The sequence below is a fragment of the Poecilia mexicana genome, unplaced genomic scaffold (genome assembly GCF_051168715.1).
Source record: "Poecilia mexicana isolate PSO_F unplaced genomic scaffold, ASM5116871v1 scaffold_5, whole genome shotgun sequence".
Taxonomy (NCBI): Eukaryota; Metazoa; Chordata; class Actinopteri; order Cyprinodontiformes; family Poeciliidae; genus Poecilia; species Poecilia mexicana.
Window position 1 is genome coordinate 17694234 of NW_028263374.1, and position 24254 is coordinate 17718487.

At 39.4% G+C, this 24254-nt stretch overlaps 3 protein-coding genes across 4 annotated transcripts; 1 reads left to right on the forward strand and 2 right to left on the reverse strand.

Annotated features, from left to right (window-relative positions):
- Positions 1-268: 268 nt before the first annotated feature.
- LOC106923746 (uncharacterized) lies at positions 269-4187 on the reverse strand. Its single transcript, XM_014996991.2, has 6 exons — positions 4080-4187; positions 3641-3815; positions 2769-2925; positions 1787-1959; positions 1376-1604; positions 269-1252 (listed from the first exon to the last, which is right to left on the reverse strand). The coding sequence occupies exons 2-6, from the start codon at positions 3797-3799 to the stop codon at positions 1050-1052; spliced, it is 921 nt and encodes a 306-aa protein (XP_014852477.1). The 5' UTR covers positions 3800-3815; positions 4080-4187; the 3' UTR covers positions 269-1049.
- Positions 4188-4518: 331 nt separating this feature from the next.
- Positions 4519-11271, forward strand: rrp9 (ribosomal RNA processing 9, U3 small nucleolar RNA binding protein). Of its 2 annotated transcripts, none has more exons than XM_014996985.2 (15): positions 4519-4743; positions 4842-4936; positions 5568-5680; positions 5769-5836; positions 6226-6267; positions 6364-6490; positions 6578-6702; positions 6822-6914; positions 7026-7126; positions 7222-7356; positions 9116-9178; positions 9301-9458; positions 10276-10355; positions 10765-10838; positions 11126-11271. In XM_014996985.2, exons 1-15 carry the CDS (start codon positions 4660-4662, stop codon positions 11226-11228), a joined length of 1461 nt encoding a protein of 486 aa, XP_014852471.2. In that variant the 5' UTR covers positions 4519-4659; the 3' UTR covers positions 11229-11271. The 2 variants fall into 2 exon arrangements, with proteins under 2 accessions (XP_014852471.2, XP_014852472.2); XM_014996986.2 differs by having other exon boundaries at positions 4520-4743; positions 9301-9446.
- Positions 11272-13851: 2580 nt separating this feature from the next.
- On the reverse strand, positions 13852-23113 carry LOC106923742 (metabotropic glutamate receptor 2-like). Its single transcript, XM_088005672.1, has 4 exons — positions 22277-23113; positions 19558-20621; positions 16296-16479; positions 13852-14532 (listed from the first exon to the last, which is right to left on the reverse strand). The coding sequence occupies exons 1-4, from the start codon at positions 22980-22982 to the stop codon at positions 14459-14461; spliced, it is 2028 nt and encodes a 675-aa protein (XP_087861798.1). The 5' UTR covers positions 22983-23113; the 3' UTR covers positions 13852-14458.
- Between the last annotated feature and the right edge of the window lie 1141 nt (positions 23114-24254).

The following is a 24254-nucleotide window of genomic DNA, read 5'->3' on the forward strand; positions in this document are numbered from 1 at the left end:
TCAGTTGGGGGAAAGTTATCATTCCCTATGTGGCAATAAAAACGGAGGTTAGTTTGCAAATAAATTCAAAGACAAAAATCTTAATTTCTAGTGGCATATACTATGGTCTGATGAAACTAAAGAGGAAATGTTTGGCCATAACAACCAGTCCTACCCTTTAATTTAAACAGTTCAAGCTTCCAAGTTGGTGAATACTAACTAAACTGGGCAGAGGTTGTTTTGTTTTCTATGTATGTTGCTGCACAAAAACACAAGAGACTGGTGCAACTGACATGTAGCAAATATATATAATTTATGAAGCCCAACTAATCTAAAGCAGAAAACGTTTATTTAGTATCAGTCAGTGAGAGGCAAAAGGTCATGTGACCTTTAACACAGTGGGCAAACAAGACTCACCACTGACATCTGTTGACTGACAGAAGAAAAAAAAAACAATAGAGAATATACTGGATTTTATTCTACTCACATAATTATATTTAAAAAAATACAGTACCTGAAAAAACACACTGTTCAGAGGAAGGAGAGCCTTTCACTTAAATTATCATCTGAAACTGTGAACACAAAACTCAAAAACACAACATCACTTTTTGCACAGATCATCACAAATAGCAACAGTTTGAAATGTACCTGGTGTACACATATGACGTACAGCCGACTGAGAGGTTAAATGTTATTCTGTTTCTACGCTACCACAACTTACAAAACCAATCACCGCAACAGACACACTTGTGTTTAGGAACCTGGGCATATATATGTATGTATGTATATATATGTGTGTGTGTGTGTGTGTGTGTGTGTGTGTGTGTGTGTGTGTGTGTGTGTGTGTGTGTGTGTGTGTGTGTGTGTGTGTGTGTGTGTGTGTGTGTGTGACATTTCATAGTGTTACCAGCTTTTCAGACACTAAATAATCAACTAAGAGTTGTCAAAATAAAAAATGTTCTATAAAGTTTTGAAAAAATAAGCAGCTTAATGTGGGAGAAAATTTAACTTGGTTAAAAAAAAAAGGCAACGATGAGATTAGCCAGTAATACAGTGGCAGATCAGCACCACTAGAACACAGAGTCATTTGCCATTGCATCATTTCTAGACAGAATCGAAGCATCTTGGCAGAAAGTTTGATCAACAGACGCTCTGTTTTCAGTTTTAACCAAGCCCAACCTCTTCTTCAGCAGCTTGTCCTCGTTGTTCAGCTTTGTGCGGATGGCATATTTAATCTGGGTAGTGTCGACGCCAAACTTTTCTGCGACATGATCTGAAAAGGTAAAAAAAAAAGAAAAAAAAAAAGAAACATTGCAAAATACTAACGATATTAAAGTAGATATTGTTACGTTACAAAGAGTGATGTTTGAGTTTTGGCTGGTGCTCTTTATCTCACCCATTAAGCTTTTTAAGATCTCAGGTGGGAGAGGAGGCTTGTGGCTATCTTCTCCTGTGAAGTTATTCTTCCGGCCCTGCAGACAGTGAGTGGCCAAAGTGTCTCGGTCGAAAATGATCATCAGCAGAGCGCCGACATACTTCTTAAAGTCAGAAATGTCTGCAACACGCTCATAAAGATCTTTTGGCACTCGTATGTTCTCAGCAAGATACACAAAGTTAAGGTCATCCTGAAAAAAATAAAATAAAATGATCACATAAAAATCACAGTCTTCATTAGTATGGTGAAGGATATAAATATCCCAATACAAGCACAATCAGGTTTGTCCAGTGTGATATCCAAACAAAAACTGAGCCAAATACCTTTAACAGATGTGTTGGCAAAAGACTTACAGATCATTCTTGCACTGACCTCTGGGATATTATGAACTCCTCCCACGTGAACTCCAGAATCGCTCAGGAAGGTCACGCCTTCATCAGTGTTTTGTGGTTCAACCCCGCCCTCGCTTCCGTGAAGAACGTGATCCAGAGTTGCTCGAAGTTCATTTGCTGTGTGCCTCATCTGTATCATGAGCGTGTTCATCTCTGCAAATTATGTTAAATCAACATAAATACACCTGTAAGACACATTTTATATAACTTGATAACTTTGCCACAGAGTAGTGGTTGAAAAGCAAGACCCAACACAAGATAAGTATTCGCTGCACACACAAAAAATAAGCTGCAATACAAGTTCCAGCAAATCGGCTGGAGTCGTCCTGACATTCTCACGCAGAACTAGATGATGCAGTGAGGCTGTGGGATTATTGTTTCCTGCATGCACATTACTCAAACCAGCTTCTTTACAATTACTGAAGTCTTCATGAAGTCAACATTTAAGAAAGCTTCTAGGAATAACCATGATGCCTTCACTCATATATAAAATATGACATGATCGTCATTACAAAATGCAATGTAATTAGACTAATATTATACACTACCTCTAGTTTTTTTTCATAATTGGTAATAACCCGTAGTTCAATCTAGAATAAGACTACATCAGCTTCTGTAAAGCCGCATGGAATCCATTTAAGATCTGAACAGTCTGGACACCAGAACTTTGTGTAATTAAAGACATAACATGTATTTACATTTTTGCTGCCATTTAACTTTTTGGAAAACATTTTGAGTATTATTTCTTGATATTGTTATACTTGTCAGATTTAAAATTGATTTATTTTTAGTCACAGATGGATTTTTTTTTAATCATTTGACCAAACAAATCTGCAAAAATATGACATGGACATGACATCAACAATAACCACACATCTGCTTGATGTCACATCCATGATGTGCTCATGGCAGGAAGTGCTACTAGATTAATGATTGATTACTTGGTGTATCTTTCCACCAACCTTTGAGTTCCCTCAGCTCTCTCTCAGCCAAGATCCTGCATCTGCGCTCGTATTTGAGCTGCGCCTGCAGCTGCTCTATTTTCATGAGGAGGCTGACGGTGTCCGTCCTGATGCCTTGGCTTGCAAAATGTTCTTCATCAAAGTCAAAAGTTTCAGGCTGCCAAAGGAGAAGAAAAGAGACGGTAAATAGTTTCCAAAGAACGTGCAAAACCAGCTCTGCTTCGGAGTAAGCATGGGCTAGTTTCTGAGACATAAAAATGTGTCTGTTTGAGAATATTTCCAGCTCTGGAAAGCGACGTCTTGGCATGACAATTAAAGGAATGCCATCCATCACTCTCATTAAAATAATTCTGTTTAAAACCTAGAAGCTACTAGTGACATGTGGTTTGCGATTAAACCGATATTTTGTCGATTTCAACCCTGATTTGGCACCCATACTGCTCCTTCCATTTCTCTCATCGGTAAAGAAGCCATTTTCTATCAATGCAACTATAAACGCTATATAGCATATCTATTTTTACTACTTTGATTATTATTATTATCCCAAATGAACCCTAAATATCTTAGAAACCTTCTGTAGTTGAATATTATTTCCTGGTGACACATAATCATGTTTTCTTACAATAGACTATGAATAGTTTATGACAAATTACTTTAATTCATCGATTTCCAAAGAGATACGAAACGCCCTGTGGCAAATCTGTTTTGAACCAGATTTCTTTAAAACTTCAAGCTACGAAAACGATAGCAACCCGGTCAAGATTTTAGTCGTGCTTCAGATCGAAACAATGTCTTTGACACAACAATGTCTTAAAATAGCAACTGTTGCTTTTCGGTGAATGGAAAGGTTAAACTGAGTTCATTGTGATCACTTCGTTGGTGGGAAGAGGGGAGTGGCTGGACTCTTCTGCCATCCTATATCTGTCCTCCACAGACCCAGTGAACTCCTGGACATCCAAAGGGCTGCCGATCTTTATCATCTTCACTTGCGGCTGCCCTGGACTTGATCCAGAGCTTCTCTTTGGAGGCATTTGAGAGGAAGTAAATCTGGACATATAGAAACACATTCCAAGTTTTGATTTTCTCCGCAAACAGGGGGTCAGACAAACTTTTCACATTAATTTAGCGACCATTCCTTGTTTTCATATTAAATTATTTAATGCCAGACAAGATGGAGAGGTTTTTTTGTTAAGATCGCTCCCACTGCCCCTTGCCTCCTTCTCAGCCCCTCCCACTAAAGCAGCTGGACGCACAAACTATCCATCAGCTGTTGTTAAACTAAGCTTTAATGTTAGTGCATAAGAGTCTCACCTGACCGATTAGATAGCCTTCAGGGAGAGAGCCTAAAAAACACAGTCACTGAAGACAAAGGCAGCGGAATACATGGAAATACTGCGTAGTAGAGGAAGTAGTAGTACTACTCCAGTATTACAGTATAAAGGTCCTGATGTAGTTGCTTAATTTTTTTAACACTCGCGTAAAAGATTTTCACTCGCATATGCATGAAATATTAAGTGTATGTTTATATTTCAAACTACGTGGAAATTATGTGCTTTGAACTGATATGTTTTAAAATCCGTATTTTTTTAGAAATACCTGTGGAACATTGCTGAGGAGAGGTAGTTCCCGAGGGAAGCATTTTTAATCTGTACAACTTCCTGTTCCACCCTCTTTCAAGGATTCAACCAATGAAAAATCACTCTTCCGAGAAAAGGCGGGGCATTTTAAAACTGGCAAGGTTCCGAGCCAATCAGCATTTGTTCTTCTGGCCGGGCATGGACTACCACATTGGTTGCGATCTACACATGTGGCTTCAATGTTCCTGCTAAGAGAAACTTGAGCAGCGATAGAGCTAAAGTTTTTTCTAGAACGTATTTTGTCACATATCACAATGTCGTCGTCTTTTTTCATTAAGACAAAAGGGAAACCTAAAACGACCAAAAAAGGCAAAGAAACAGCAGCGGTAAAGCGGAAGGTAAGTTGAGTAAACTGTTAGCAATCAAGCTAAGTCATGTTAGCAACTGTTCGTGTTTATGCGCTCAATAAATGTGTTGATTGTATCTTTTGCTGCAGGCTGATGGAGATTCAGGAGGACAGAGCAAAATACGAGCAAAGAAATCCAGCAGCAAATACAATGAAGAGATTTCCAGTGACTCTGAGGTGGAGAGGTAGGAGAGAGGATGTTACTTTTTAAGTTGAACTCTTGATTCTGCTGGTGAAATTTCAGTTCTTGAGGAACAACAGGTGAGCCGATCAGAGTTGATGGAGAGAATGGATGGAGCTGAACACAGAACAAGTCTGGGGAAAAAAAAATATTAGAGCCTGTAAAAGACTGAAGTCTGGAGCAAAAGTTCACCTTCCAGCAGGAGAACCATTCGAAAAACACAGCCAGAGCTACAGTGACACGGCATAAACCACCACAACATTCCTGTGTTAGGATGCCCTAGTCAAAGTCCAGACCTAAATGAATCAGTGGCATGAAAATCTCCATCTAATCAACAGGAAGACAAATCGGAACAAAGTTTGTCTCCAGATGTGAAAAACTCATAAAAATATTCCACAGAAGACTGAAATTACAGTGAAAGTTTGTTCTCTTTCCACTTCACCGTTGCGCTCTAATTTGTATCGATCTAATACACAACATTTCTAAAACTACACTGATTTTTGTGGTTGCAACTTAAAAAAAATGCAAGATAAAAATAATCAAATTCTGCTCTTCTAACAAGGGTAAATTAATGCCTAAGAACAAGCGATTCCCTGTGATTCAGTATGTGTGTTTATCTTGTTTTTTCTCTGTAGTCCCACCGTGTCGAAGAAAAGGCAGGCCAAAGAGGAGATTGAGTTTGAGGAAACTCCACAGGAGAAGAAGCTCAGATTAGCTAAACTTTACCTTGAACAACTAAAAGAAGAAGGTAGGCTTGTGTACATTATTGTATATTAGTAAACTGTAGCTTTGCAATGTTTAAGATAAGATTTTAACAAATTAATTGTTCTTCATAGAGGAAAAGAAAGCTGAAGATGAGTCATTTGAGACAGATCTGATAGCTGGACGGCTTCAAGAAGAAGTGGTAAGAAGTGTCTTCTGGTTGATTAGGCATTTCTGAAGACCCACAGAGAGACTAACAAACACATTTTTACCAAAAATACACGTCTGGTCTGATGAGACTTCTAGTTTGTACACCTGGTTTATTGTTATAATGTTTTATTTTCTATCTGTTGTGCCATTTGGCGGTCAGGTGAACATACATACAGTAGATACAGTCACTAGAAGTGCTTTGCACTATTCTAACAAGTACATTTAACCCATTGTTTAGTAGAGTAATTGTACAGGCCAAAAATATGGACTTTTGACATGAAAACATGTACAAACTCTGTAAAGTCTCATAACATCTGAGTAGTATATATGTTCTTGCTGAACTTCTCTCAGTTCTACTTACCGTTTCTCATTTTATTTCAGCTTGAGCAGAAAGGGAAGCTACAGCGTCTTATAGCCAAAGACGTAAGTGTGGAAATGTTTTTCCATTCAATACCTCTACATATCTAAGGTCCTTAAATAATATATTAATTTTTTTTCTTTTTTCTTTTTTTTTTTTAGCTGTTGCCACCAGATGCTTCAGAGATCAGGGTGCTAAGAGGTCACAAATTACCGATTACGTGTCTGGTTATAACTCCTGATGACAGATGTATCTTCTCAGCTGCCAAAGACTGCTCCATAATTAAATGTTAGCATTTGGCTATATATTTTAACTGCAGTGAGGAAAAACTGGGCTGTAAATCTGTTAATAAATCTTGCTCAATGATATTTTCAGGGGATGTTGAAAATGGGAAGAAGCTCCATACAATACATGGTGGAAGAAAAGGTACAGAAGACCGCCATGTTGGACACACGGCCCACATCCTGTGTATGGCCATATCGTCAGATGGAAAATACCTGGTGAGAAAAAGTGTTTGTTTTCTGTTGATTCCTGATTTTGTTATGGAAACGTCTGTATCACACCTCTGTTGTAAAACTGCCACATCAAATGTAACAGTGACATCTTCACACCTCTTCAGGCCACAGGAGACATGAACAATCTGATAATGATTTGGGAGGGAGAAACGTGTAAACATCTGTATAAATTTACAGGACACAAAGGCCCGGTGTCGGTACGTTCTCCTCCTTTTACCCAAAGCGCTATAAAGCTTTTCCCCTTATAAAATGTGTTGCAGGTTTAATTTGGTGTTGCAGAGATGAATATCTTTCTGTTTGGTTCTCAGGGTCTTTCATTCAGGAAGGGAACTCATGATCTGTACAGCGCCTCTCACGACCGCTCAGTCAAAGTGTGGAACGTAGACGAGAACGCATACGTGGAAACTTTGTAAGTCGCTCTGCAGAAAAGTAATCCTTTACAGCGCTTTTCTTTGTCTGTGTGTGTGTGTCTTATGTTTGAGTCTAATGCCGTTGCGTTTGCAGGTTCGGCCATCAGGATTTGATCACCGGACTGGACAGTCTGAGCCGTGAGCGCTGCGTCACTGCAGGTGGGCGAGACGGCACCGTCAGAGTGTGGAAGATAGCAGAGGAGTCGCAGCTGGTGTTCCACGGACATGAGTGGGTTTCTGTAGATCTCTGACCTCAACTTGTTTTTTGTCAATCTGTAATGAGCTAACTGGTTGAAATTCATTGCTTACCCTAGTGCAGTGTAAGTTTCAGATATATTGCGTGAGCTTAAAACTATAGTTTTCTTTTTTTTTTTGACAGTGCAAATAATAGGAAACCTTTCCTGTCTCACCTCTCCTATGCTTCAAATATAGCATAGTTTTTATTTGTAAAGCTGGAGAAGTACAGACTGTGGCCTTGGCTGCACTGCTTTACATATCGGTTTCCTCTTGAATTCTCCACATAGAGAAACATGAAAAAATCCCATCAAGTGTTGAAATAACTATTGTGAACCAGTAGGTGGCAGTCACACCAAAAGTAACAATTAGAGACACATCGATCAGAAGTTTGTGGCCGAGGTATTATAAATGTTTTTTTAAGACGATTGTGATTTGTCCTATAGGTGTTAAGACCAATATTAAATATATTTTTTAAATATTTAATGAAATTAGGAGCCGAGGCGACATCACAACGCATCTGTGAGAGCAAACAAACTTAACATAATTCTGGAGTTCACATTTAATTTTCTACATTTAAGCATCTTATATAAATTAGGTTTGCATTGCTGGAGCAGAAGCCTGGTGAATTCTCTAGAGAACGTAGATCTTTAGCTTCAGTCTTAGACTTTGAAATAGCTCCTGAGTTTTTAAAATCCAACATGTTCAGTAACAGACAGGCTAAAACACAGCTCCACTCTTTTCAGTTTTCCTATGCTACTGCATACAGATGTGTGCGGCTAGTTGTGTTGTGACAGGAAAAGCGAGACAGATAAACCATCTTTGTGAATTTATTGTTGTGCAAAAACTCAGCAGAGTGTGACATCCTGTTCTCAGCCTGATAGCAGAAATAGCCCACAACAGAAGGAGAAAGTGAAATGTTTTTCAATTTGAAACAGTAACATTTAGTTACTGTCAAAACAGCTGCAACTGGAAAAAACCGCTTCAGAGCTAAAATTACCTGAATCATATCTTAAATATGTATTTACCGCATGCTGGTAAGTAAAGTGTGTAATGTGAGTAAGATTTGACAAATCCAGTTGTCATATTTTACCATAAACTGAGGTAAATATAATTTTGTAAAGCGCTAAAAAAAAATCTCTTCCTTCGCAAAAATGTATTTGAACATTTGTGGCAATAAAAATCAGACAGAAAAGGCACAGCTGTATCTCATTCATTAATATACAAGTATATATTTTAAATAAGCTTGTGCCTTCTGTTTGTCAAGTCAGGTTTATTTGTATACCACATTTCAGCAACAAGGAAATTCAAAATGCCTTGCACCATAAAAACTTCATACAGTCATCAATTATGAAACAAGCGATAAACATTTCATTACTGTTTGACCAGAACACACATCAGCAGCAATTTAGAAATGTGCTAACATCATTTCAACTGCGGCCTGGATGAAGGAGCTGCCAACACGGCAAAAACAAAATGCATCTGTTGCTTTAAGCAAAAATTACATCAAATAAAAGACGCTGACAAAACGATTCAAAATAGATTGAAACATAAGATGAGAAAATAATTAAATGATTTTTACTGTTGGGTAACAGGTGCTCACTAAGGTGTGACTTTTTTTTACTGAATAATGCAATACAGCAATACAAAAAAAAATATTTTATACCCATGTACATAATGCTGATTTTATTTGTTTGTTTCTATAAAGGGACACACTGTAGTGGTGTTATTGTCTTCCTCTGTTTGTCCTTTAGAGGTTCGATCGATTGTGTCCAGCTCATAAATGAGGAGCACATGATAACAGGAGCAGATGACGGGTAAGAGATTTTATTTTCACATTCATGGTCACTCATTTGTCCACCCACCCTTTATGTTAGTGGTTTACCAGGATCATTTATGTCTCGTTTGTGCCCTCTTTTCATTTTCTCAACAACCTCAGCTCAGTGTCTCTTTGGGGCGTCAACAAGAAGAAGCCTCTCGGCACGGTGAAGCAGGCTCACGGCTGCCATGGCGATGCGGGGCTGGAGCAGCCTCATTGGGTGTCCTCGGTGGCAGCGCTTCACAATTCGGATACTGTAGCCTCAGGTGCCTCTGGCTGTGAGAGTCCTCTTCACGAGCTTTTTAATAACTCAACAATTTGCTGCCCTCCAGGCATTAGACCACGTACACGTGGAAATTTAATAGTAATTTTACTAATACCCCAAATTTAGGTAAAGGGTGTTGCGCACAAGAAGAGCATCATTAATAAGCATCAAGGAGACTTACCCATCCAGACCTCAAACATTTAACTTGTGTGCTTCAAAGTGTTGAAAGGAGGGTGAGACCAAACTAAAACGTCTCTCGAGTCCTTCAAAAAGAAGACAGCTATAGACTTTTAAAGAAGTCTTGAGCTGTACAGAAAGCTGTCTGCAAATGAAAGACATTCAAAAAAAACTGTCAACATGCCCAGGTTGGAGCAAATTCACCTCAATAGCAGAAGCAGACTACAAAATGTTAGAAGTCTTCAAAAACCCAACATTTTATCAAATACCTAAGGCAGCTTCTCACTGCTGTTATCCACAGAAGGGCATGTCTGTACAACGAGATGTTTGACTTTAATGGGAGGCGTGCGACGAGGAAACTTTTGCCCTCAGAGAAAAACACGAAAAGCTGATTCAAGTTTTCCAGAGAGCACGCAGAGATTTTTGTTGTATTTACCTGAAGTTAAATCACTTTCTTCTACTGGGATAAATAAAACCCAGACATCCATATGTGATGTCTGGGTCACATATGGATGTATGTGACCACATACATTTCTGAAGGAACTGATTATATTAGGGTGTTCAAATTAAGTAATGCGTTTGGTTCTGCTGTGGTTTCCTAGATTAAAACTGGGTGTGTGTGCTTTATACGCTAACCATCGTTTCCTCTGCAGGTTCTCACAACTCCCAGGTGAATGTGTGGAAATGTGGCCAGAACTACCGTGGACTGGAGCTTCTGTTTAGCGTGCCAGTGGTAAGATCGGTTAACTTGCTCCTATTTTGAAGTTATTATTTTAAAAATAGTTTTATCATAAATGTAAACATGGTATGCTAAGCTCGGCTGCAACTGTGAACCACCAACTTTTTTTCCCCAACTTTTAAGTTCATCATTTTTTATTTTTTTTTACCCTTTGCTTCAATTTGACTGAACAGTTGACGGCTGCACATTAACAGTCCAGCACACTGTTACTACAAAGTATGAACTTCTGTAGTTGTATAAACACAGATGCTTAGATTATCTTTTCCATGACTATGCATACAGATTCAAACTAACATATGTTTAAATTCCCTCTGGGATCAATGAAATATTTTTCAGTGTGAATTATAACTCACTTTTGGGTTCAATTAGTCTTGCTGAATGTGTTTTCTGTCCTCCTTTTTAGTCTGGTTTCATCAACAGTCTGAAGTTTTCGAGCTCTGGGCAGTTCTTGGTGGCCGGAGTCGGACAGGAGCACAGGTACCAAACTAATGTTCATGTTGCCATGGAAAAAATCTATGACTACAACTCAGAAAGCCTACTTGGTTTGTGCATATTCTCTAGATGGCAGTGTTGAACCACTCCTGTAACAGAAATGCACCAAACGTCTTTAAACGACAACAAATAAAGATTTTATAGTAGAAAATAAGAGGAGAAGCATTTTAAACCTGATTAGTCTGACTCTGAAACACTGAATGTTTCAGCTCAACAGTTTTGTGAAAAATAATATCTTATAACTTGTATGTGGACTTTTGTTTTGTGCACAGATTGGGACGATGGTGGAGATTGAAAGAAGCCAAAAATGGGATTTATATAATTCCTCTAAAGAGAAAACCATCAAATCCAGAAGAAGCGAAACAGACAGAATAAAGACCTTTGTATTGTAAATTAAATGTTTAAAACCTACAGTAAACCCCTTTGTTTTCTTTACTTTTAAGCAGCTTGAAAAACCTGAAGGGTATTTATTTAGCCACTAACTACGTTTTTCAGCATTTGCTGTTTTACGGAAGTGCAGCTCATCTTCTGTGAAAGAATCGCAGCCTTGTGGGTGAGTTCAACTGCGGCGGGATGGATGAAAGGTGTGAAGAGGCTGCGTTGTAGGAGTCTTTGCATTTCCTTCCATGGTAGCTGCCTCTGTACAGGTTATTCGGAGAACTAAACATTAACGCGGTCTCAACTTCCCAGATTATTTGTTGATGGGGAGCATTTTAAGTTCTTATTGCAATTCTATCAACTTCACACTGATGGACAAAGAAGTTAAACATCTGACATTGAAAGTCACACATTCCTTAATTTGTGTTTAGTAAAAATGTTTTCAGGTTCTTGCAGATTTGTTACCTGGCGAGTATTTACTGCAGACTTGGAGCTGGCGTTGTAGGTGGCGTTTATGTAAATGTCGATCTCCGTTGTGCAGAAGAGTTTCTGCTCTTAGACATGATGCTGATGGTGCTGTTTGTGCCAGATAAGCCCCCTAAAGATGAGCAGCCTTTTGATTCTTGTATTTAAAAATCCCTGAATTTCTCCACTTAATGACAATAAAGAGTATCTCAAAGTTGTGGTGATGAACAAGCAGGAAGTCTGACAAGTGCTGTTTCCTCTTCATACGTTTAAAGTTAAGGGTTTCAAAAAGTCTTTAGCTGAACTACTGGGTGTGTTCAAAATATTAGCAAAGCATCCCTGACTTGATTAATCATCGTTTTTAAATGAAGGAGGAAGTCAGCTGGTTGTACATGCAGGTTATAATAAATTCCTCATCAAAAATCTGTTAAAGCAAAAGTTCATCTCAAAGGCTTCAAATTGGTAGACAATTTGTGAGATGTCATAACTAGGAGGACCTGGAAGAAAACTGCATTTTAAAAAGATCAAAGAATATCCAAAATACCAGTCTATGGTCAACTCCAGGGTCATCAAAGAAAATCTACAGTTACCTTTGACCCCAAGGCAACTGTAGGAAGTAAGTTTTGGGTAATGTAACAATGGGAAGATGCTTATCTGAAACCAAAATATTGGCCAAGAGTGCCCGCGAAGTCATAGTGTTAGAAAAACATGAGGTTAGAATTTGCTAAAGAAAAAAATATTCACGATATTGAAGGGTATATGAAGGTGAGATTCTTCTGAATCAGAATACATCCCCCACTGTGAAGCATGGTGGCTTTGGCATCATGGAATGGGAGTGTTTCTCATATTATTTGATTTTATACCAGGAATGAAGAGCCAGTTTGAAGACCCACACAAACTTGAAGAAATATTGTTTCATGCTGGGGAAAAAAAATGGCATTGAAACAATCCTAAAACACACCAAGTTTATCCTTATGGAGTGGCCAGCCTCTTCACCAGACCTTCAGCCAAGTAATTTCTGAGACAAAGAAATGCAGAGGAAGGACTGGAGTATCTCTTTATGTGCCAGAAACAAGTTAACTCTATAACAACATGCAGAGAAGTTTAAAAAAAGAAGTGGTTTAAGAGTTATTAATTTTGCAAATTCACAGAAACTATATCCTCAACCCATCTTTAATAACGTTTTGAAGATGAGGAAAAATCCAGAACCTGACATTTCAATCTTGTGTATATATATATATATATATATATATATATATATATTTATATATATATATATATATATATATTTATATATATATTTATATATATATATATATATATATTTTTTTTTTTTTTTTTTTTTTTTTGTCTCTTTCAGAGTGATGACACATTTGGTTTATGTTTTCATTTGGAACATAATGTAAAATTATCCCAATGCATTTGTGTTCATTGAAATAAAGGCTGTTATGAAACGTTTTAGCTTTTCTGTAATTATTTTTGAACAGCAGTAACTATAAGGCCTAAGGGCTGCGGAATATCATCATTCAGCCCTCCGTGTGACCTCGTAAAAGACTGGCAAAAATGACTCATTGTACTTTAATTTTGAAACCTGGCATCAGTAAATACAATAAGGCTTTGTACTTTGCAATATAAGTACCTAGGCTACCTTATATGCAAGAGATGAAAATCACATGTATGCAAAGCTACATTTAGCTTAAGTATATAAGATCACTGAGTAATTATATTCTACTGTAATTTATAATTTATGTTTGTCTTAATTTAAATTCTATCCAAAAAGTCTTAAATTTAACTGACTTGTATAAACACTGTAGATACACCTGAAAGATTGTTAATTACTAGTTACTAATTAAGTTACTAATTAAGCTGGAAACACATTACAACTCATGAATAAGCAGTTAAAATTAAATTTATTTAGGGTAAATTTATTGTAGCTGTGCTACTGCTGCCTGTTGAATATAAATAGTTCCAACTAGTTTGAAGCACTATTAAATGTAATTATATATTAAAGTTTTAGCTAAATACACAAAAATACATCTTTTTTATTAACAATATTGCAGCATTTATTACACCCATTTATTTGTTCTTATGAAAAAAGGTAAGAAAAACATCCCAACAAAATGAGGAAAAAAAAAAACTACGTGTCAAAGCTGGCTTCGAGTAAAACTGAGTTTTTAATTTAAAAAACATCTTATTTACATTAATTACAAGAAAACACACACTTTTAATCTAGTCTACAGTAACACATGTCCTTTATAGTGTCTACTTTTCATCATTCACTATGGTTAGTTACATTTTTTTTTTCAACAGAAGGGCTAAAATCACTTCAAAGCATCTCTTTTTTTTAACAATGTCTAAAACATTTGGATATATTCACAACACTGTTAGGACTAGATAAGAACAGCATTTTGTATTACACTATTGCTTCACAACCACCCATGTCACAATAAGACTCTTTAAAGACAAGGCACGGTGCAGGTAATCACATCTATCTGTAAACCAAAGGCGATCACAGCGTTTAAAATCTATACAAAAAAAAAGGCTTCGTTACATACGGCTCGGAAGCTTGAACATCTTTTAGCGTTCACAGTTAGAGTTGCTCTCGTCGCTGCCAGTCGTTCTACCCTGACCGTTATCTCTCTGCAACACGCGAGGTGTCAAGGGAAGGGAGAGGGCTCCCGTCGTAGTTAGGGGCCACGTTTTGATGGAAGGACGGCTGATGCTGGGGATGGTTGGTTTCTTGTGCTTTCAGAGGAACCTTTTCACAAAGAGGACGTTGTGGAGTCCACCACCTCGCGGCCGTTGCAGACTGCTGGCACGTAGTTGGAAACTGATTCTGAGAGAGCAGAAGGAGTGACGTTAGCCAGGCTGCATGTTTGGTTTTCCTCTCTATTTAACTGATGAGAAGCGAGAACCAGAGACAAAAGCTGTGAGCAACAGGATGGAAATGGGCATGAGGTATTATTCGAAAGATGTTAGGCTTTAGGATGATTTTTTTTTTTATTTAATAGAGAGAATATTATGGCCAAAGTATAAATTGTAAAGCACTGATAACTGGTTTATATATCCACCTTCATTTAATGCAGCTAAAATCCAACTTGGCCAGGTAAACCTGTAAAACAATAGATCCACGTGAAAATGAAAAGCAAAGCTGCTCTGTTAACAAACACTTTCTAATGTGACCCCTTGGATTTGACAAGGTTTGGTATACATGAAGCTATTTTACTAAAGACAAATTAATATTTTCAGTTCCGATAGTTTCACTTACAAACTGGCAAACTGCAAAAAGGACTTCAGTTAGCATTTGTTCAATTGCTTTCTTCTTCCCAATCTTGTGTGGATCTTTGCAGCTCCTCCAGAGTCACCATGGGCATTTCCACTGATTCTCTGTTTAATACTATCCTTACTTAGCCTGTCAGTTTAGTTTACTCACGAAAAAGTTGTATTTATAGTGAGATTAGTTTACAAACTACACACCATGCTACTTCTGTAAACAGTTGGTAACACTGGATTCAATTTAGGCATGTTGGTTTAAAATGGGCTGAATAGAAATGCACACAGCACCTTTAAGAAGTTTTTTGGGTTTTTTTTTGTAAAATAATGGAAAACTCATTTTCTTTCCACTTCACTAATAAAAAAAACACACTGAAATGTGTTGTTACAACACGACAAAATGTGTCGTGTAAATACTTTGGCAAGTATTTACTATGTTTCCTTCCCAACCTAAACAGCACCGCCAGTACAAACTTATAGTAAGAAATTTCATTTTCTTGAATTACAATCACGTTTGTTTGTTTGTTTGTTTGTTTTTTATCACCTCAAATAACTTGTACTGTCCTGCACCATAATCTATTCTGATTATTCTGGTTGTAAAAGTAACTTTAATGACCATAAAGTTGTTTTTAACGTAACAGACCGTAAACACAGAAAGCTGGCCTGAGCTGGATGAACAGAGCACACATGCCACCCAGGAACCCGTAAAGCTGACTAATTAAAACACTATATCTCTCTTTTGTAATCTGCTGGGTAATTTCTCGGCTCGCTGACTGGCTGGGATCGCTGCCTCTTTTTTTTTTTTCTTTTTAAATCTCTGCTTGTTGCCTGGAAAGCCATTGTTGTTTGTCCGCACATTTCACAAATGAGATGCCACATAATGAGTTTTAAATGCTGATATTGGTGAAGCTTTTCCACTCTGAATGTTTTTGTTGTGCTGAGATAAGCTCTTCTTATCTCAACACCGGATGCGACTTCCTTTCAGATATCATACCTTTTCTATTGCATACGTGTTCCAAATTAAAGCCTCCAAACAATTAACAATGAATACATCTGGATCCTCTAAATTCAGAATTTGAATGCATTCTTCAAAAAGACTCCGCACGCTGTTATTTTTGTTTTATTGTACAAATCAGCATGCAGGAAATCCCCACAAATCAGAAGTTACTTTGCCATTGAACTGAAATCCATTTTTTCCTCAATTGAACAGGATTGTGAAAAAGCGTCATTGAATTGTTGACACCTTTTTTTCTCTGTTTATTTGAACCGGTTCTGTTTTCAACAGCTTTCGTGCGTTATCTTATTCGGTGTGCTTTGTGTTTGTACCTCTTGGGAAGTTGGCGGTGGTCGTTGCAGATACGCAGGTGCTGCGGCGTTGGCCCGCGAGTCTGAGTGTGGCCACGTTTTTATGGGGATGGAACAGGATGATGTGGATTTTAGGGAAAAACATGCAGCCAAGAACCACTGAGCCGCTCAGGCTGACGGAGACGCACATGGTGGTGGTCTGCACCTACACAGAAAGGGGAGGCTGTGTGAGAAACATCAACCTGCAATCTGTCTTCAAAAGCGCTGGTAAAGTTTGTTCAAAGGCAGCGCTCCTCACACACACACACACACACACACACGCACACGCACACACACACACACACACACGCACACACACACACACACACACACACAGGCCTTTGATCAAATCTGTTCACTTGTAACTTTTATTTCCTGTTCCGGTTGCTCACAAATCCCTAGATCTGCTTTTCTCCCCTTTCATACCTTCCCCAAAAGGAATTCAAGCAATCTGTTCACTTCCAAGAATCATCTGTAAAACCAAACATGACTTGAGTGTTGAAAGGATATTCATTGAGAACATATGGATAAGTCAATTAGGTTAAGATGCCTCTGCAGCAACCATTTGGGATGATTGTTTAGAAAACAACGTCTGGATGCCAGTTAAAAACTCAAACAATTCTACAAAAACTTGACTTATTTTACCAGTCAAATGAAAATCCACCGTGCCCTATATGTCAACTAGTTAATGTTCCTCAATTATGCATTACATTTCCATTTCCAATTGTGAATGAGTATGAGGTCTTCAGCAATGCATGTTAGCAATTCTAATCGTGGATTTGTATGCACATCAATATGAGGGGAAGAAGAAGAATACGAGCTAAGCACAGCTGGCTTTCCCAGACAGTCTGTTGCTTTGTTAGTCATATTTCAGTTGCTAATGTGAGCTGACTGCTGGGGTCATCTTCCTGAGCTCCATCTCTTCCCACCCCACTGGTTACCCCTGCAGTCCAGGAACTTCTATTTGCAGACCCGCAGCGTGAAGTGAAAATCCTCCCCAAACACACAGACACAACAAAGGCACTGCTGAAGTTTGAAAAAAAAAAAATCACAGATTTTTTTTTTACTTCCAAAGTCAATTAGCAGGAGTGCCACTGGGATGGTCAGTCAAACAAACCACTTTGTCTGCTGCTCCTAATCTCTTTGTGCTGTGAAAGTTTTGTTTTTAAAAGTTAACTCATATTATGGACAGCTGAATGTGTGAATCCTGCTTTGTAATTCCCATTCCAATAGATTTCTGATGGCTTTCTTTAACAGTGGAAATCTGCGCACCACTCCTCCATTTGACCTCTCCACAGCTTTATCCCTGGCTTGTCTGCTGGGTTCCTTTGTCTTTGTTATTCTGTTTGTTCACTAGTATTCTCTAGCAAATCTTCAAGTCCTTCACAGAACAGCCAAATTTATACAGAGGTCAAATTACACAGGTAGGACTCCATTTAGTAATCAGGTTCATTCTGAATGCAATGGGTATACTGGTTTAAAAGTTCTAGTGCATACTGGAGAACTTATATTTGTAAGAAACTCTTAAAGTTTCCTTGTAATTCTACTTCACTATTACATATTGCTTTGTTTTGGTTTCATCACAAAGAAATCTACATTAAATACATTGAAGTTTATGGAGATGGAGACAAGATATGTAAAAATTCAAGCAGTAGATCATTTCTGTGAGGTATACGCATTTGATTTTGAAAGCAGCTTGTTTACAGCTTTACGTGTTGTTTAATTTTTGAAAATAATGTTTTCTTATTTGCAAAAATAAATCCCCGAGACAATTCAACAAAACAATATGTGAATATTTAATTACTTAGTTCACACACTGCATGAGCTTATCACGTCTGCAGCGATTATTGTGACTCATAAAAAAAAATGCACAGGAAAAAAAAAACGATTTGAATAATTCACACCTCCAGGTTGTGAATTGTTATCGTCATGTGAATCTTGTCTGGTAAATTTAAGTTCATTGTCATTCAGGGAACAACAAGGCCTAAACTTTTCCAAGCTACCTACCTCCAAACTGAGACTAGTTAATTAGGACCATTATTGCTGTTATAAAACACTCTTCGGTTCTCTGCTGCAGTTTCATACGTCTCCTTTAGTTCATTAATATTTTGCTGAAGCTGTATCTTGGAAAATGTTCAGACAGCATCAGCACAGGTGCCTGTTGGTTTTCATCTTGGTTGATGATTTTATTATGACTGACATGAAAAGGCTGAGGCTCCCCATCACGACAGACGGCTTGTGTGATCTCAAAGCCACCCCCAACGTTCCCTCCCATCCTGTTTGCACGACAAAAGCCTGGATACTCACCTTGACCAAAACACTGCAGAGGCAGCCAATAAGGCTCCAGCACTCTGCTCATATGCTCTGTCATTCTTACACCCTAATGTGCGCTGTTTTTATTATGTCTTGCTTTAAGGTGCCTGGTTTGTGTGCTGCTGCAAAATATCATGTGGATTCAGAATGAATATTCAATTAATTTGTGTATTGCCGTTTTGCATGACGTAGTCAAAAGTTAATCCACCACTGCATTTGGAGCAGTAATAACATCGTAATACTTATGATAATGTAATAAACAAACAACCACTGTGTTTGTCCTCATCAATACAATAATGATGATTTTGTACATCCTAGACACATTTAAATATTTAAAACCTTGATCAATCGACGCTGCACTTTTGGTCATTTAGTCGTCTTTCCAGACTCATAGCCAGAATCCTTCAGTGACCAATGGAGACCAATACCAGCTCCTTGCAACAATGAAAGGATGAATATAATCAGCAGGGATGACCTAAAATAAAACCCAAAATCAACATCAAAAGCTCATTTTCTATATCTTTGGTGCCAAAAATTGTACAGAGCCTCGAATGTCATCTTTGCATAAACTAACAGTTACGATAAGTTTATGCTTACAATTAAAGAAGGCTGAAGTAAAGTTAATCAGGTTAGAAATCATTGTTTTATTGACTTGCTGATATATTTATGGAGCATCTGTCTACAAACTCTTTGTTCTTCTCTTGAAGGATCATTAAGTAGACATGAAAAGAAAACCTCTCAAGAGTCTGTGTGCTGGAGATCAAATGCAGTCTGCACATGAATCTTCTACCGATTCAAAGATTAACACATAAAGATCAGGCACTAAAGTTTTTTTTTGGGAGGGGGGTTCCTTTCACCGTAGCTTACTGCAGTGAAACAAAGATTTTAAATACTTTATTCATCATACAAAAAAAAATGCAGGCATAATTACCCTGTAGTCACTGGCAGTGACAAAGAATATGGGTTGGAAAGCCAGCCAGATGATGCAGGTGGTGTACATTGTAAACCCGATGAACTTGGCCTCGTTGAAGTTTTCTGGACACTTCCTCGTCTTGAAGGCGTAGACGGTGCAGAGGATGATGAGGATGCAGTTGTAGGAGAGTGACGCGAGCATGCTGCTGTCCTTGCTGACACACTTGAGGGTGACCACGTCTCGTCTGTCCGGGTTAATTTCCTTCTGGATTCCGGGAAATTCAGCCAGGAGCCAGATAAGGGCCACAAGCAGCTGGCAGGAGATGAGACCACAGCATATCGCCACTTGGGAAGCCGGGCTGATGAAGCGCAGCCGCTGGGCTCCATCTCTCACACTGCTGAAGATCCTAGCAATGCGGTTGGTCTTTGTTAGCAAGGCAGAGTAGCATACAGCAAATGAGGTCCCCAAGCCAAGTCTTCGCAATGTGCAGACAGCAGTAGAAGGTTTTGCAATGTAGATGAAGGTCATGCTGTAGCACATGAGAACTCCCATTAAGAGGATGTAGGACAGCTCACGTCCACTTGCTTTGACTATAGGGGTTTCATTGTTCTTAACAAAAATGCCCACAACTGCCAGAGTACACATTATGCCAAGACAGGAGATTGTAACAGGCCCGATAGCCCAAGCATCCTCCCAGTGGATGTACTCTTCAGGCAGATCATAACACCCGGTCAAATTAGCCAACGGCCACTGACCAAGACCGCAGTCAGCACAGGTGTGCTCATCATGCAGGTACTGGTAGGACTGGCATGGAATGCATATCCAGCAGCACATGTCTCCAGGCTGCATGCTCTTCACCTCATTCCTTTTGCATGGGTCACTGCACTGGGAAGTGGGAGTAGCTACGCCAAACCAAGGTATCGAGCTGGTGTTCAGGATCAATATGTTGTCCCAGTAGCCAACTTTCCTATATAAAAACTTGCCCTTTTCTTTGTGGTAGTTAAAGATGTTGTAGCGACTGATGCTGTCGCCCATAGTATCAAAGCGCACCATGCTGTATGTGTCCGCGGGTCTGAAAGGAGCTGGTGGAAGGCAGAAAGACAGCAGTGCATAAAGTTATTTACAGTAATGCTAAATATAACATTTCCGTGTACAGCTGACTTTGCAACTAGATATTATTCTTTTTCAAAAAATAAATACTACAGCTGTTTTGGGAAATTAATCTGTTTAAATAATAACAATTATTCATGCAGATCTAGTCTAGATTACTTTCTTCCCTCTGAATATGACTTGACCATTTGTTATGACTCCAATCCTGACATCTCCTCTCTCTTCTTTCTTTAAAGTCTTTTTACTTTCGAACTCTGGTCACATAGAATGTCACACTCATTGGGAAAGCTCATTCGTAAAAACAAAGTAATCCAGCAGAGGCTGCATGTCTCATTGCTTTTGCCGTGACAGTAAACACAAAATGGAAAGTTTTCTCATCAGGCTTTAGCATTAAGAGTTTCCTACTCAGTAGGATATAACTTATCCACCTTATTTCTCAATCATATTTTGCTTTGAATTTCAGAATTTTGTTGAAGACTTCCGAGCAGGTATTCATTCATCCATCCATCCATCTTCTTCCGCTTATCTGGAGTCAGGTTGTGGGGTTAGAAGCCTAAGTAGGGACGCCCAAACTTCCCTCTCCCCAGCCACTTGGGTTAGCTACTCCAGAGAAATCCCAAGGTGTTCCCAGGTCAGCCGAGAAACATAGTCCCTCCAACGTGTCCTGGGTCTTCCCCGGGGTCTCCTCCCTGTGGGACGTGCCTGAAAGACCTCACGATTGAGGCGTCCAGGAGGCATTATAACCAGATGCCAGAGCCACCTCAACTAGCTCCTCTCGATGTGAAGGAACAGCGGCTCTACTCTGAGTTCCTCTGGGATGACCGAGCTTCTCACCCTATCTCTAAGGGAGAGCCCAGACACCCTACAGAGAAAACTAATTTTGCCCGATTGTATCCATGACCTCATTCTTTCGGTCATGACCATAGATGAGGGTAGGAACATAGATTGACTGGACCGCTCCATTTTTTCCTCATTCGTGAACAAGATCCCAAGATAAACTCCTACACTTGGGGTAGGACATCCTCCCTGACCCAGAGAAGGCACTCTACCCTTTTCCAGCTCAAGACCATGGCCTCAGATGTGGAGACACTGATCCTCATTCTGGCCGGTTCGCACTTGGCTGCGAACCGCTCCAGTGAAAGTTGCAGCTCATGACCTGATGAAGCCAACAGGCTGCTTTTTGCAGATGATGTGGTAATGAACAGAATTGGTGACAAAGGGCAGCCTTATCGGAGTCTGACTCTCACTGGAAACAAGTCCAACTTACTGCTGGCAATACGGACCGGACTCTGACATCGGTTATACAGGGACCGAGCAGCTTGTATGAAAGGGACTTTTTGTGGCAATCGGCAAGCTTCTGCCATAATTCTGTCTGGATACTATCAGAACTGACAGAACCCATTTCAATTGGTTGCTATGCTGGCACTGAGCCAACTTTTAAGCATGCAATAACACAATTTTTTTTTTTTTTTTCTGAATTAAACTTCTAAAAATATTCATGCCCATAACAAGTGACGGTACACTTTTCACCTAAATAATATTTTAATACTTACAGTTCAACTCTTGCATGTTACCACGCTAGACTAAGATATTTTGTACCTGTGTTTGCTGTCGGGAGTTTGCTCACCTTCAAACTTGGTCTTCAGGATGAACTCTTTGTAGAGCCTTTTTCCATTACCTGGTTTCAAGGCCTCACAGCCCTTAGATGTGTTGGAGCATACTGCTTGCCTCATGTTATGCAGAGCGTAGGCCATGGCATACACAGCGTTCACCACAAACATGATCTTGGACTCGTGCTCAAAGGTTCTGTCTCGTAAGCTGCGTTCACTGCAGCTGGCCTCCTGAAGGCTGCAGGCGAAGTGGTGCTCCCAGAACTCCTTAAACCATGGGTTCCTCGTGTTGGTGTATGGGTTCAGCTTTGTGAAATAGTCTTGAAACTCTCTGATTGGGTAGGAGGCCAGTTCAATGGTGAAAGCCCCATCTGCTGCAGTCTCACTGCCCCTCACGACACTCTCTTGCGCTCCCCATCCATCACTGGCCACCCAGATAAATGAGGTGTTCATTCGAGCAGCAGCTGACAGCAGTTCGCGGGCGTCCTCGCTGCGGGTGAACAGGATCACTACCTTAGCACTGGACTTCTGCTTCAGAGAGCGGATCACGTTCTCGTAGCCCTGCCGGTTCATGGAGCGGCTCACTTTGGCTGACGTGGCGATGCAGATTTGGTGCTCGCGGGCCTCCTGTTGGAAGGCATCGATGCCAGTCTCGCCATAGTCACCCTCTGATGCAACTGTCGACACATAGGACCAGTTGAAGTACTGCAGGATGTCAGCCATGGCCTTGGCCTGGTAGAAGTCTGGGGGCACAGTGCGGGCGAAGTAGTCATAGCGAGACTTGTCACTGAGCTTCGCACTGGTGGAGGCGTAGCTGATTTGAGGAATTTGGAACAGGCGTAGGAGGTTGGCCACCTGAAAAAGTGGAACAGAATTTTTTTATGGCTTTCTTTGCAACTTTTAAAAACATTTATTATATAATCCTTTATAGAGGAAAAATCTTTTGAGACTCACTGTGCAATTTACAAGACAGGCAATATAAATAGTTTGTCAAGTAACTGTATCTCAAGGATCCTTTTTCTGGTAGGCCTAGTTTTTATCTTGCAAATGCATCTATGTTGCAAGTGCTTGCAAGTGCTTCTATGTAATATGAATATTCATGTATCATTCCTTAAACCTTTATTTACTAAGTTTAGTAGACAAATACAGTCGCTAGACAAAGTAAAAAATAGACAATATTAAAACTCAATTTAAAACTGTTGTGATCCGTGTTATTCTGTGTAGTTATTTTGAGATTTTCTGTGTTTAGTCCCGTTTCCCGTGAGTCTCTGTCCTCTTCCCTGTTGATTGTTCCCAGCTGTATATAGTTCCCTGATTACCCTCTGTGTATTTAAGTCCACCTGTTGTCTTTGTCCTTGTCGTTTGTCGCAAGTCAGATTCCAGTCATTCAGTAGAACTGTGTAGTCCTGGTGTGCTGTGGTGGCGGCGGTGGTGCAGGGGTTAAGCACAACCCACATAGGGAGGCCTCAGTCCTCAACACGGGTGTCACAGGTTTGATTCCCGGCCTGGCGACCTTTGCCACATGTCTTCCCCTTCTCTCCTTAGCCACCTTGCTGTCAATTAACTATCAAATAAAGGCCACTAGAGCCAATAAAACCTTAAAAAAAAAAAAAAAAAACCTGTGTAGTCCTCAGTGTCTGTTTAGTCGTCACAGTAGAACTGGCTTAAGTCCTGTGTCGGCTTCAGTCGTTTGCTACCAGTTTTAGCTCTGTTACCTTTCACTGTGCTGCCTACTTGTTTGGCCTGTTCAGCTGAGTTCATCTTTAAATTCATCATCTTCTGTACAACCTGGGTCCTGCCAGCATTTCTCTCTCACCACCTCACCTCAATTTCATGACAAAAACAGGTTTTTCTTATTTAGTACAGCAAATTACAGAATCTTAACATTGCATGCATGTAGCACTCTCTATTATTCTTATCATTGTTTCTTTTATCAAATTTAGAACAAGACAAGTACTTTTTTGAAAAGCCCTGCAGCTCATTGAGTGTTGCTGT